Source organism: Lates calcarifer, linkage group LG6 (assembly GCF_001640805.2).
Source record: "Lates calcarifer isolate ASB-BC8 linkage group LG6, TLL_Latcal_v3, whole genome shotgun sequence".
Classification (NCBI taxonomy): Eukaryota; Metazoa; Chordata; class Actinopteri; family Centropomidae; genus Lates; species Lates calcarifer.
The window spans coordinates 8,900,124-8,915,102 of record NC_066838.1 but is presented as its reverse complement, the minus strand read 5'-3'; the positions used below and the strand labels follow the sequence as shown (position 1 = coordinate 8,915,102).

Below are 14,979 nucleotides of genomic sequence, written 5' to 3'. Positions count from 1 at the left end.
TACGCGCTACCGTGAAACTGTTATCCTCCATACAGGCACAGGTAATCCAATCACTGGTAACCTTCCAGCACAGCTCCGACAACTCATTTCCTCTCAAACCGCCGCAGAGCGAGGGCAGACAACGGCGCTATGAGGCCCCAGAGAAGAGCCAGGTGACAGAATGCCGTTCATTATAAGGGGAAGACCCCTGAGGGGTAAGTCCATGGACCTGCAATACAGTAACTCTTTAGGGGCTTAAGCGCAGGGGTTGGATAAGGGCGCGGTGTTTATCCTCCTGTCCAGAAATTTCCCTGGCAGGAGAAAGTCAAAGTAGTCTACAATCAGCTGTTGTTGAAGAGTTTTTCACTGATCTGAATTGTTTCCTTTGCTTTATAATAAGTGACTGTGTCATGACTGCAAACTGACATTGAACTGAAACAGTGACAGACATATAGCGTAGGCAGATGCAATACATACTATATGAACGGCCCAATCATACAGTATCTGTAGCTTAGTAGCTTTGGGAACTGATGCTTTTTTTTATTTGTAGGCGTCTCTCTGTGTTTGTGTCACTGTGTCACGTGCTTCTTAATTTACACTAACACCATTAATACAATTTAAGCAACTAGTTCTAATTACCAACAGAGTCCTTGTTGGCTTCACTAGTTATTTATTGTCATCTCCCCAGTTTTGTATGTTGTTATCGTGTGGGACTCTGTTCACATAACGTTTAATTTATTCGCGTTTTGGATATATTTTTAAAGCATCACCATCTTTGTGTGAAAACATTTGGCAATCGAGCCAGATTTTCACGTTTGAGCTGAGCTCTTTCGAAGTTTCCCAGTGGGCAGCAACAGGTGCATTTCCGGTCTGTATATGTGATTCCAGTAGGCTGGTATATATACTGTAGCCTATGTGATTGCTCCAACTTGTATGAGTCCATCCCCAGCCACAGCGAGAATAATTGACAGCAGTGGATTGACTGCTGCTGTCAGCGCGTCCTCTCGGATCCGCCGTGAATCTGCAGGCAGGCACCCGGATGTGGCGAAAATGTTTGGCGCTCCTGTCAGGGTCTGCGCTGGGAAAACATTTTATAATTCAGGTTAAAGGCTCGGCTCAGGCTCGCCGCGCGACGACGACACCTTCGGATGGTTTCTCCAACGATGAGTTGGATTTAAAACGTTTTTTTTCAATGTGGATTCGAGGATGCAAGAACAGCATGAACAGTCTGAAGGTAAAAAAAAAAAAAAAAAAAAAAAAAAAAAAACGTGCGTGGAGCGCAGGAGGAGAGTTGGAGCGCTGCGAGAGGGGGCGAGGGCGCTCATATGGTTTGTTCTCTGGATGTCTGCTTATTCTGTGTGAATGTTTGCAAGATGCTTTATCAACTTATTTTAGTGAAGAGATTGAGTATTAACATTGTAAGCTCTTGTTGGGGGCTGCGTGGATGTGATGAATCCCGCTGGGAGACGAGTTGCGGCTAGTTCTCCGAAAAATGGTTGACTGTGTGCATTTGGTCTAAAATCATGGTCAAGTGATCAATTTGAAACCATGTGACAGATCGTAGAGGACGCTTTGGATGTGTGCGCGCTCTCCACACTGAGCGGAGAGACGCTATGATCAACTTTTCAAGTAAACCCCTGTCGGTTGTCACGGTTTAGAGGTGGTCCAAACGAACTATTTTAAAAAGCCGCCTCAGGTTAAAGTAAAGTCAGCAGCAGAGAGTCAACAGTTGTGTGACAGATGTGCGACATTCAGCAGGACTGCTGAGATAATTCTTGCTACATCTCAGAAGTATTAGACAGGCTGTGATCTTCATTAAATGACAGACTGCACGTGTTGTTTTGCAACTGTGGTGATGATGGTGAGGAGGAGGGTCGGCTGTCCTGCACGTTTATCACCTCCCTTGTTCAGACTAGACATTTTGAATTTGCGTCTAAATATCATTTCTAATCACACTCCACTTGTTTGGTCAGACTGAGCTCGGGGTAAACTCAAGACATTTCCACCTGTGTAGAGTTATGATGCTTTTAACATACATTCCTGATGACTGATCAGTGTTTTAGATTTGGCCATCTGAGTGTGAGAGCTTTTCAGTTGGATGACATTAAATGTTGTTCAGCTGTGACAGTATTCCCTGTGCTGTAGAGTTGCAGTGAACCAAAGTGACTGTGTCAAGGGCACTCTCTTTTTCACTCGAGGTTTGCATTGATTTTAATGACTCTCTCTGTCTCTCATTCGTGCAGGCTGTCCCGCTCTCTCTCTGTCTCTTCCGCACTCCCTTCAAACCAATCTTCTTCTTCTTCCTCTTCTTCTTCTTCTTCTTCTTCTTCTTCCCACATTCCCACTTCTGCAGCTCATTTCTAATTCAGTTTCAGCTTTCATCTTCTTTTGCCCTGGTGGACATTTACAGAAAGTATTAAAGCTGCACAAGGCTTTTATGTGAAATTACAACACTCTTATCTGTATAAACTGCAAAATGAGTATATCCAGTCCCCTAATCAAAGCTCTTTATATTTAGCCAGTTTGTCCTAATGATATTCTGGCACAGAAATGTAAAACTTCATTTTACAACCTGCAGCAAGTGAACGCTCTGTGTTGAGAAAGTCCTATTGATCAGTGTTTGTGTTTTTGGGTCTCTTTCTCCTTTGATGTAAAAAGCACCAGCTGTGTTTACACCTGAGTGTAAACTGCTGCTCATATGCAGTGATACCAACAAGTTATCACCCGTGTTTTATAGTCACTGGAATTCATATTTTCCAGTTATTTATCATTATATCATTTGAAATGATATGTTGAAATGGAGCAACATGGCTAGAGCGGGTCAATATTAATATATTGCAGATAGATCTTTATCATATCCTGTCTGATAAGTAACAAGAAATTGTGATACAGAAAGAGCCCTGACAAGTTTGCTTTTTGACTGTAAAGTGGCCCACTCAGGCAAAAGTTTTTTATGATGTACTTAGTGTAGCAGTTTATGCTGGTGTTCTCATACAACATTATGACTGGTTTACTTTTCCTGGAGAGCAATTTGCCCACCTTGTTTGAAAAGCCCTTTATGAAAATTGTAATTTGAAAATTGTCAGTTGTTAGTGTGTAGAATTTGAAAATGCCACCCAGTGGATGCACTGAAATTATTAGCTGTTGCTCACAATTGTTAAGCCATCTTATCTCTGTTTCCTTCCTCTCCCTCCAGGGGCACAGTATGCCAGCAATAGAAGGACCACACCCTCCACTGACGCCTCGGCGCTCTGGTCAGAAAGCCACACCCGTCTGCACCAGCTCCATCCACCAGAGTCCCTGCAGGCTCCGGCCAGCACTGGCAAGCCCGTTGGCTCATCTTATGGCCTCCTTGGGGCCAGTAGCGGCATTCAGGGCGCCGGTGGCACTGGTACTGGTGTCAGCCCAGTCCTCGCTTGGCATGCCGCCATCAGCGCCGCCCGCCAAGCACAGGGCGATACTGCAAAGCCTGACACGGGTTCACGGCCCTCAGTTTGCACCACTGGACCAGCTCCTGTAGGCTCACTGGCACAGAGGAAGAGGCAGCAGTATGCCAAGAGCAAAAAACAGGGAGGATCCACCAACAGCAGGCCACCCAGAGCTCTGTTCTGCCTCACCCTCAACAACCCGATCCGCAGGGCCTGCATCAGCCTGGTGGAGTGGAAGTATCCTTTAGCCCAAAGTCACAGGCACTGGTTGAATGGATGAGTGACAGTTGTTTGGGTGTCTGTCTGAATGGATTATGTTTGTTTGTATGGATAGATTGTGTGGATGGATGTTTGGGAGGGAGGCTGTTAATGAATGAATGTATAACTTTTATCAGCCAGTGAAATAAAGAACAATAACTCCATTGTATTTATTGTTGTATAGAAGTGACCTGTAGGCTGCAAGTGCTAGACTTTAATTATGTAGGAGGTACTTTTGTGTTAAAGCTTAAATGAAATGTTAGATGTTCAGTTGGGTTGATTAATGAAAGACTTCAAGAGATAGTTAGATTAATGAACAGATGAGTTCAATAAACAAAAGGACCAAACATGCCTTAATTCTTTCTTATTGAATTTAGATAACATTTTAGAATCTGCCTGATGGGATTTAAACACACTTGTTATCAAGTTGATTTAATTACATTATTACATTATTACATTACCTTGGCATGTAATTTTTAAAGGATAATACATTAGTTTCTCTCTGCCTGTTATTCTCTGCCACAGTGAGAGAAAAAACAAAGAGACTATTGCAGAAAAATACAGGGATTCATCAAAGGACGACACAGTTTATAAAAAAATGTAAAAACCTTGATACTTACCCTTTCCCCCTCTCTTTGAGATAACTGTGTTCCTTAACAGCGTGTTTTCCAGACCATTTGATATCTTTATACTGCTGTCTATTTTTGCCAACTGTGTGGCCTTAGCCATCTACATACCTTTCCCTGGAGACGATTCCAATTCTACCAACCAAGAACTGGTGAGCCTACTGGAAAATATAGAAACAAGGCTTGGTGATGTAATGGATACACAGGGGTTTGCTGAAATATCGCTAACTATGCCGTACCGCAATGCACGTATCCCTGTTGCTGTTAAATGCAGGATATACTGTGTGATGGTACAGATCAGCATGTTAGAAGGATGCCCATATATATTAATGGCTAGTATATAGAAAAGACACACATGTAAATCACAATGGAAATAATGAGATCAGCTTATTTAGTGGACTTTCTAGTTTACTGGTGCTTAACAACATGCACTTAGAAGCTGTGAGAACATTCAGAACAGACTTTATGTTGCCGCTCTTTGATGCTGCAGCAGCAACCTTAATTTGGCAGAATGAAAGAGATTCAGGTTCTGCCAAATAATCCACAAACACACTTTGTAACTTAACTCCTGTGTCGCCTAAACACACAGATTGTTTTGATGACATTGCTCAAATTTTTGGATATCTAAACCATATCTGTATTATTAGTGCACTAAAAAAAAAAAAGAATTCAGAAACTGTCCCCATTACTCTAGAAAAGCCACACTTCACTGTGAGCTGGTGTAATTAAAACTATTTCCCCCTGATACCACGAAAAGTTACTGATTGAATTAGTTTTTTGAAATAATTTGCATATTTCTTTGCTCTGTATGTGGTTCCGCAGATGTTGTTGTGCACCAAAGGTTAAAATAGTTTTTTCACACATGCACTGTGCTGCTGGACTGCTCGTGCCACTATTTGTCATCAGCCAGATTACACACAATAGCTAGACACAACACCTTTGCATGAGTGTGAGTGGCTGAATGTGTGAGTTGCGTCAGAGGGTTTTCCCGGCAATATTTGGATGGATGTGTCGGGTTTCATTGTTTTGTTGACACACGCAAACACTGGTGCGCTCACAAACACATACACACACACACACACAGCGCTGCCCTGGCGACATGTGACACACAGAGGGATGACCCGCTCTGCGTGTCACATGTCGCCAGGGCAGCGCTGAGGTGAAAAGACAGAGAGGCTGTGAGAGCTGTGGAAACCAGTTTGTTTTGGTGCCTCCATAATTACAGTGTAATCTGACAGCATCAAACAGTAAACAAAATAATTATTCTTGCGACACAATAGAATATAATAAATTAATTCAACTCAGATCTGAATATGTAATACACTTAGATGTTATTCTTATTTTAAAAAAAAGCAAACCAGCAGTTTAATATCTCTGTAAACTGACAAAGTTATTTTAACCTGGGTAACAAAAATATAGCTGTTTTGGTATGTGTACAAAACAAATAAGGTCTGAATAAATGACACACATTTCTTAACTGGCAGTGTGACTACTGTATAAATGGTGATGCCAACACATGGTAAAGATCAAAATTATCTAGAAGGAAACCTGCTTTTGTGAATTTGTGTGTTTATTCACTTAATTTCACTGAAAATCATTTCATCTCAGATTTTATTGCCAAAAGAGCAGCATTTTTTTCTGGTAGTAGTTTAATCCTACAAGTGTAGCGATGTCCTCAGAGGACTTTGCCATGCAGTGCAAACATTTGCTTTTTTTCTCTGAGGCTGGCAAGGGACCTTCTTAGCTTCACAGGGAATTGTGTGTGTGTGTGTGTGTGTGTGTGTGGTATTGTGTGCATGTTGAGTGAGGGAGAGACAGACACAGAGAAACGTAGCATGTTCCCTTAACAGATGGGAATTATTCATGTTGTCCAAGTCTACTCTCAACACACACAGTGCACAATGTACAGTATGTGTGTGTGTGTGAGAGAAAAAATATGAACGTGAAGGCAGTTTTTTGTGTCTCTGTTCTGTCAGAGATTTCTAATCATGATTTTTTTTTCAGTTGATCATAATAATCATAATTCAATTTAATCTCAGGTCATGTTGTATTTTGATGATTGAATGTTGTATTCTAGATGGCATTGAGATGAGACTCTCCCAAACTTTTAGAGCCACAACTAAAAATAATTTTTCATGATCAGTTTATTTGTTGAATATTATTCCATTATTCCAAAAACTGTTAAAATATCCAAATTACCACACTCAAATGTGGGAAGAAAAGTCCACCATCATGGCTGCAGCCCACTGTCTGGATGTTCTGTGGAAGCCATAATCAGTGCATCAGTGCAAACACTGTAATACACTGAGAAATGTGTGTTTTTTTTTTTTTTTTTTTTTAATTCATTCAAGTTTCTGGGGAACATGGGTTGTCTCTCTCAGCTCTGTAGTATTTCCACAACTTCTGCTCCATCCTTTTTTAGAGAGCGAGTAGGTGTTGTTTGATCGACTCCTTCATAGCAAAGGATGGAGAAGAGGAAGAGAAACAGACAGCAGGGGGACACAGCTACTGCAGCTAAAATAAGTCCTTACATGTACTTGCCATGAAAATGAAAAGAAAGCAGTTTAAAGTATTTGTTTTCCAGATGAATGTGCATACTGATGCTTTGCTCATTAGATCTCATGCTAGATCTTTTAAATCACCATACCATGGTGTTTCTGCACGATTTAGCCTAACAACCATGAAGTGGTTTAAATTTGCATTACTTAGCTATTCACTGTATTGCCGCAAAAAGACAACTATATGACAATGACATGCAAATAACAAAATGTTCTTTGTGTTTGAATACCTTCATCAAAGCTACAAATTGCAGGTTTCCAGTTGATTTTTGAGCTGAACCCATTGTCATGAAAATAATTTTAAAATGTGTGGTATGACTTGTAATGTAAAATAGATTTGACCTAAAGCATACCTTGTTTCAACCTGCAGCTTTCAAGCCTCTTTAGTAAGCACCAGCTCTGTCCCTCCATTTTACATAAGAATTTTTTATCCCATTCAGACAAGGAGAATATATCATTTAGAGCTGTGGAGTGTTTTCATTGAAGAAATATTGCTGCTTGTGGTGAGAAATCTGTTTTATTTTATATAAGAGAATGTGTGTGAGTTTGAGGGACTGAGTATGCAGGAGGAGAGAGAAAGTGTGTGTGTGAGAGACTAGTCTATGTGTGTGTGAGAGCAGGTTGAGGGATTAAACGGCAGTGGATTAGTCGTCAGTAAATGAGTGGAGGTTACTGAGAGAGGGGAAAAGAGGGATGGATGGGAGGATGGGTGAAGAGATGTAGGGCGGGAGCTTACAAGTGGGAGGTTCCACTGACAGAGAGGAGATTTAAATGATCACTGTCATGTGACTGACTCAATTTCTATTTATCTATCCATCCATCCATCCAAGTTACATGTGAATGCGTATTTGAATGATCAGATCAGAATTTGACAATATGACAAAGCTTTCAAATCATTACTATCAATTCATTAATTTTCGCAAAAAACATACAAAATACAAAACAATTTATTGTCATTCCAGGAATGATGCTCCAATGCATCAAAAACATTTAGTTTTTGTTCTTGTTAGCAGTTTACAGTTAATTGAAGATACAAACAAAGTTTAACCCGTATATTTGCAATTATTTATTTATTTTCATCAAATTTTCACCCATTATTGTTTTGAATATTACATATATACAAATTGTTTCCCCGCACTGTGATGGACTGGTGATCTACAGGGTGTACCCTGTCTCTTGCCCAAAGTCAGCTGGGATAGGCTCCAGCGCCCCCCGCGACCCTTAATGGATAAGCAGTATAGATAATGAATGAATGAATGTTTCCCTGCAGTTTAGCTGAGTCAGCATTAACATTCAAGGACAACTTCACACAACAATAGAAAGAAATATAAGCAGAGAACTTTATAAACATTTGCAGAGAGAGTGTCAGGCTCTCAAGCACAAACTGTAAGTGAATGGCCTCAAAACAAACAAAAGAAATGCAAATTCATGAAGGACAGTGATGTGTTTTGTAGTTCTGCACGTGTTCCTGACATCGCTGTCAGCTCATGTTGTTATTGCACAAAAATGTTTCGTGCTAGCATAGATATTAGACGTCATCCCAAATACAACATGCAAGCAGCAGTTTGAAATTGAGCATGAAGGCCTGCAGTGTTACTGTACATGCCATCCTTTCTTATTTGTGACCTTTGTTTTGTTTGTTGCTCACACTGTTGCATCCCACTCTCTCCTCATCTCTTCATTACTCTCAGGTTATTAAACCTGTCTTTCTGTCCTAACTGTCTCTGTCTCTTCCTATGCTTTCTACTCTCGTATTCATCGTTGTCTCCTCTCCTTTGTCTATTCTTCCTCTTCTCTTTATTTAACAAAGCGTCCCTCCTTTTTTCTCCTCTCTCCCCTCCACCTCCCTTTACAGTGTAGAGTAGAGAATGGTTAGTATCCTATTAAGCCGTTTATTGATTTAGCAGACTTATGACGGCCCCTTTGACCGCTAGCTGACTAACATACACTACTGATCAGCTTATAATCCCATAAGAGTCCTATGAATCTGCTGTATGAGCATATGGAGTCAGAGGCGCTGTGTGTGTGTGTGTGTGTGTGTGTGTGTGTGTGTGTGTGTGTGTGTGTGTGAATGAATGGCTTAAAGGCATGTAGTGTATGTACCATAAAGCGGAAATGCTCAGTCAGGTCATTGAAAAGTGACTGGGACACTATGATCATGATATAAAGTCTATATGTGATTGAGCTTTTAGATTTTTTTTTGAAGAATAGTAACAGATTATTGGATAAATCCTATTAAAAAAAGCTACAGACTAATCTGGGCATCTCTGTAGAGGTAAAGCATCTTGCAGGTAGCAGCTTTTTTTTTAAGAAATAAGGAGGGTATCTCATAGAACTTAATAGAAATACTGTCAAGACAATGATAATATGTGTGTTAAGCTTAAAAGAACTCATCCAAAATTAGCCAGTTTAGAACAATGCCTACATGTCTTTTCACCAGCAGATCACTCAAACCAGTTGTCTAACACCTGGCTTACTGGGATAGACTGTCTGCTCCCACAGTATTAGCAAAGCTATAGCTTACAGAAAGCAATACCATCTGCTTCATGAAAAAGAATTTCCTATCATTTCAGGGAAGAATTTATTCTCAGTCTGAGAACATAATGTTACTCTCTCTGTAGGTTTGGCTGGTTGCAAAGAGGATGAATCCATTTCAGCAGTCTCATAAGTTTCAGATTTCCATCAAATGGCTGGTAGATGTCAAGCGCAAAATTAAATTCACATTTCACAGAATTTCAGCCCAACATACTTGGTATTTTTGGGAACTTCTGCTAGGATTTAAGTGTTCTGTGAGTTTGAACAGAATCTGGCTACTTAGCATGAATTTGAACCATCTGCAAGCAGCTGCTTATTGAGGGGTTGTAAACTAATCCTGACTACACACTGCTCTGACATCTGTCCTGTGTAGGTTATTTTTTCTCCCTAACCTATTATCATGAAGTATTTTAGACTTTTTAAGACTGAACAACATCAACATCCACATCACATCCATAGGAGGAGGAGATCTGACAGTGATCACTCAAACTACCCATGCTCTCACTACTAAATCAAAAGATGGAAGATTACCATATAAGCTAAAGTATACAACATCATGCTGGTGAGATTAAATCTGATCAGTGCAGAGTGTTTTGGCGCCTTAAGGCCATTGGACATTTCATCACATAAACATTTATGATGCAACTGAAAAAAGATAAAATGACAGACCTGTTCTTACCAAACCCTTCATCCCTCTACTGGGTTGTTAACAACATGTCAAAATGGTATGAAGAGTTTTTGGTACCAGATTTGGTGTATTTATATGTGGTTTGAATTACATTAGTGCTTGGGATTCGCCAGTGTGTCATTAAAGGCATGTACAGATAGATTTTAAAAAAAAAGTCAAGATTATTATTGTGATTGTCTTTGTAATTATGGTGCAATATGTACCAAAATATATAAAATCACATCATTTAAAACTAAAAGCCATGGGTTAGTCCAGTGTTTTCCTGGAACATAATCTCAGAATGAAAGCATTTTCTCTGTGATAAATTCTTTAGATGTTTGAATCGCAAAGAATGATATGAGAATTTTGCTTATATGGAAACAAGATGTTGAGTCATCACCTAGCTCTGTCTGAGCACCTGCTGTCTATAGAAACCTGGCATGAAATGAAAGGAGCAGGTGTGATAGTCAGTAATAGAAAAAGTGTATTGTAAGTGCTACATAACAATGTAAAATGTGGACAAAAACATAATGTAAAGGATATTGCCTATAATTATTATCAGCAGATTTATTTATACTCTACACTCTCAGATGTCCTGTCAGTATCATAAGATGATGTCTCCCCAGTGTGCTGGCCCAGTTAACCTGACTGATTGTGTATTATTCTGTTATCATCATTGGATTCCATTTTAACTGCATGTGGGTGAGCCTTCACATGAACAGTATGAGTCAGAGATCAAAGGGTAAATAATCTTTTGGCTAATGCAGGGTTGGATATCTGAGTTAAAACCATGGTAACAAGCCACATAATTTTCTGATTAAACCCATAGTCAGACTCTGCAGCAGGGGTTTTTCAAGGTGCCTGAGACTCCAGTCAAAGCACACAGCATTAAGCATCACCCAGATTTAATTTATTTTAAATGTAAAATGAAAGTCATTCTCACAAACCTCCCTGCAAAAATTGAAATCTCCATGGAAATTTTAGCTCCAATTTCGTGGTTTTAAATGTATTTCAGAGTGTTTGTGGGTTTAAGGTCTCAGACTGTTTTGTCAAGCAAAGTGCCTGTTCTGTGTCATGGTCTAGGGTTTAGACTTGATGGGATTTATTTTACAGACGGTTAGAAAATGTACTTCTGACCACTATAATTATCTAATTTAGAGCAATTTCATATTTGCTCAGGAAAGTAACAGTACCATAAACCTGTTGCTAAGCACAACACTCACAGTGCATGTGCATGTACCTGCTGTGCATCACAAGTGAATAGATATTAGCCATTTGATAGTGTGAATAAGGATATATTTTTCAGATGTGCAGCCTGTTTTTACGGTGTTGCATTAAGGACCTTTTTATTTTGTGTGAAGACAAAACATAAAGTGATTATTTTGTCTCCTCATTTCTTCTCACTGTGATTCAGAAAGATGCTTGAGTTGGTTATATAACAGTAATCATAAGACCTGAATGCTGTGAGGTGGGCGGGTTCATCCTAAACAGCAGCACAGGACTGAGTTCATTCACTTTTATGTGTGTGTTATGAGTGTATGTGACTGTGTTTGTTGTTTATCAGTCAGGCAGTGAAAGCACAGACTAGATGCTTGTGACTTCAACGGATGCAAACATACCCCAGCGGACGATACATCTGCTCAATCTGTGCTGTGTGTGTGTGTGTGTGTGTGTGTGTGTCCATGTGTGTATGCGTGTGTGCTTGTGTACATGTTTGTGTGTATATCTACAACTTGCACACACAGTCTGCATACACTTGTGTCTATGTGTATGTGCATGTGTTACAGTCATGTATGATGTGTGCTTTTTGAGTCGCATGTGTTTGTGTTTTTCTTCGTGTGTGTGTGTGTGTGTGTGATTCTGAGAACAGAATGTCAGGTTGCGTCATATTTCTCTCTGTCAGGGATTAAAGGTTTAGAGCGCAGGGGAAATGAGAGTCACACTAAGCAGCACACTACTCCATCAAGCACGTGAGTGTGTGTGTCTGTGGGTGTGACTTTTTCTTTACATGAAAGGACGATGCAGGAAGACTGCTCCTCAGAACTTACAGCTTCTTTTATGGGTATGTTGCTGTCAGCAGTGACTGAGATTAGTCATATCATGATTATATGATTGTGTGACATTATTGTTTTGCACAACTGTGTTGTCCTAATGAATCATTACTGGTGAATTGTACTTCAAAATAAAGAAAACTATTTACACCAATGAGCTAATCTCTTAAAAGAACATGAAATAGATTTGTGTTTAATGTGCATGAACAGTTTTGTCTGACGTGTTGGTGCATCGAATACCATGTATGGAAATATAAAACACTTTCAGAAAAATATTCATAGTAATATTGATGCTTAATGATGCTGACTGAAGACATTTGGCACAGCATTGGTATCATCTGTTATTTAAAACATCTAAAAGGAAGAGAGTGTGAGAGAGAGCGGGAGAGCGAGAGAAAGAGAGAGATCAATTAATTGTATTGGTGATCAGACTAGGGCAGCATGTGACTGGTTGTTGACCTAGCAAGTTGTCAGCCTTCAGGGCAGTATTTTGATACAAACATACATGTTCAAACACACTCTATACACATCCTCACACACATTCTGCATGTCCAGCTGTCATTTTATTAAAATGTGTGGCTTCAGTCTGTTTGCATCCTGCGGCTGCAGTGTCTCCATTTATATGTGTGTGCATGTACAGAATACACTGCATGTGTGTGTAGGTGGGTGTGAGGAAGGATGAAGGTGTCTTTATGTGAGTGTGCTGTATGTGAGGTGAAGCCCTCTCATTGACAGCCAGGCACAGAGAAGCACGGTCGGTGTGTGTGTGTTTAAGCTGAGAGGGACAGGTGGCAGTACATCTTTTTGACACTGATGGAATTTATTAAAAGATTGAACTAGGTAATGGTGAAGGACAGCCATGTAACACCTGTGAATATGCCACTGATCCTGCTTCATGTGCTGCCGTTCGTCTGTACTGGCACTGTCATGTTGTTTTTCCTGCTTTACTTTCACAGTGCTGTGACAAATCATTTATATGGAGAAGAAAACACAGACCTGCAAATCGATATGATGATGCACAATTGTATAATATACAATTAGATATAATATATAATATCATATTATGATAAGACTGTGAATCACAAACAAACTTAATTTCTAGTATAACATTACATAAACCGTAACAGAAGATTTCATCCCCTACACAGGCTAGAGTCATAGTGGTTAATAAGTCCTCACATTGTTTATTGTCCAGATATCCACCAAATGGGACTTGGTGTTCCACAACTTGTACCCGTAAAGTGAAAAGAACAACAGGCTGTGTTTTCTGCTCTGTGATCAGATAACAAGTGATCACGCTGCCCACGCGCTGGCCTTCGACAGAAATAGAACAAGTCCTTAAATTAGTTCATACAGTTACAATAAAAGTGTAAAATAATTTGAATCAAATGGATGCCACAGGATATGAATTGCTGATAAAGAGCGAACTATGTAGAATGTCAGTCTCATATTGCTGCTTTTCATTATTACTTTATTGCTGTTATTTGATTATATTTCAATAAATCTATCTGTAGGAGACTTTTGAGTGTGTGAATTGATGATTTACTTGACTGGCAGAAACCAGTAGCATTAAGAGTCTGATGACAGGATGGATGGAGAGATACAATAAAGGGATGGAGAGTGGGTTGGATAGTGTGCAGAAGACCATAGTTAATGTTAAAGCTTCATTTACCTTGTTGGTTTACAGTCTGTTAAAGCTCACTCACTATCCACGTGTCAGGTTTGTGTGTGTGTGTGTGTGTGTGTGTGTGTGTGTGTGTGTGTGTGTGTGTGTGTGTGTCTTATGAAATGTCAACAGCAGTTTCACAAGCTTTGGGGTTTATGTGTGTGTGTGTGTGTTCATCCTGGGTGAATTGCCATGCGGATACAAAGTGTTGTCTACTGGGCTACCACACTATGAGCAGGAAAGAAGGTTCATGCGTGAAACTTGTGTAAATGTATCTGGGAACCTTGTGTGTTGTTAACATAGGAACTGCCATATGTCCAAGGTCATTATCTCTTTGTGTGTGTGTGAGAGAGAGAGAGAGAGTCCGGACATGATTAGTCAATTAACCATTAAGCTGTAATTTGATAATAGATGGATCATCTAAGTCATAAATTAAGTAAAAATACCAAACTCATCTGAAATGAGAGGTATTAGTCAATGTTAACTTAATGTATATGTGTATGTATCAGCAACCATTCATCGCTGCTTCATTATAAATGGAAAAACTTGATTTTTTGAATTGTTAAAGCAGAAAACGAATGCTAACATGTTAAGTCTGAATTGTTATCAGTGTATTTTTAAAAAATCAATTAATTGATAGGGGTGGACAATATGATAGTATATACTGTGAGACAGTATAAATTTGTCAGCTGTCTGGGCGTCTCAAACAAATCTTCCAACCTGAATGACCGTATAGCTCATTTGTCCCTACCCTCTGATACGACCCATTAGAGAAATAAAAAGCGCCTGTATGGTGGCAGGTGCAGAGGATCTTCATCGGCATGGTTAAAAGTAGAAACATGTGGATAAACTTATGGAACAGTCATGGTTTGGTTAGATTTAGGCACAAAACTAAGATCATGGTTAGAGTAACTCCTCCGTTAGGGTTAGAGGACCTTCATCAACATGGTTACATAAGTAAACCCACAGTTAAGGTTGTGGAACGGTAATGGTTAAAAGAAACAATGGTGACTATTGGTTTCAAATGAGAAATGAACACAGGATCCCCACTTCCATGAGCTGTGTTTTGCTGACCCATCCATCCACCCAACACTCACTACATGGACTATGTCTTTATACAGTGTCACTTAACTTCCTCCATTTCCCCATGTCATATTCACTAGAAGTTGCCACAACAATAAAACCTTACTATAGGTCTAAATAAGCTGGAT

General features: G+C 39.7%; 1 protein-coding gene across 1 annotated transcript in view; it reads left to right on the top strand.

The window, feature by feature from the left end:
• cacna1db (calcium channel, voltage-dependent, L type, alpha 1D subunit, b) overlaps nt 1-14,979 on the top strand; it is an 84,440-nt gene that overhangs the window by 4,733 nt on the left and 64,728 nt on the right. Inside the window, exons 2-3 of the mRNA XM_051071136.1 lie at nt 3,176-3,644; nt 4,338-4,443. Of these exons, the coding sequence (XP_050927093.1) occupies nt 3,176-3,644; nt 4,338-4,443 (575 nt within the window). The remainder of the gene's footprint in view (nt 1-3,175; nt 3,645-4,337; nt 4,444-14,979) is intronic.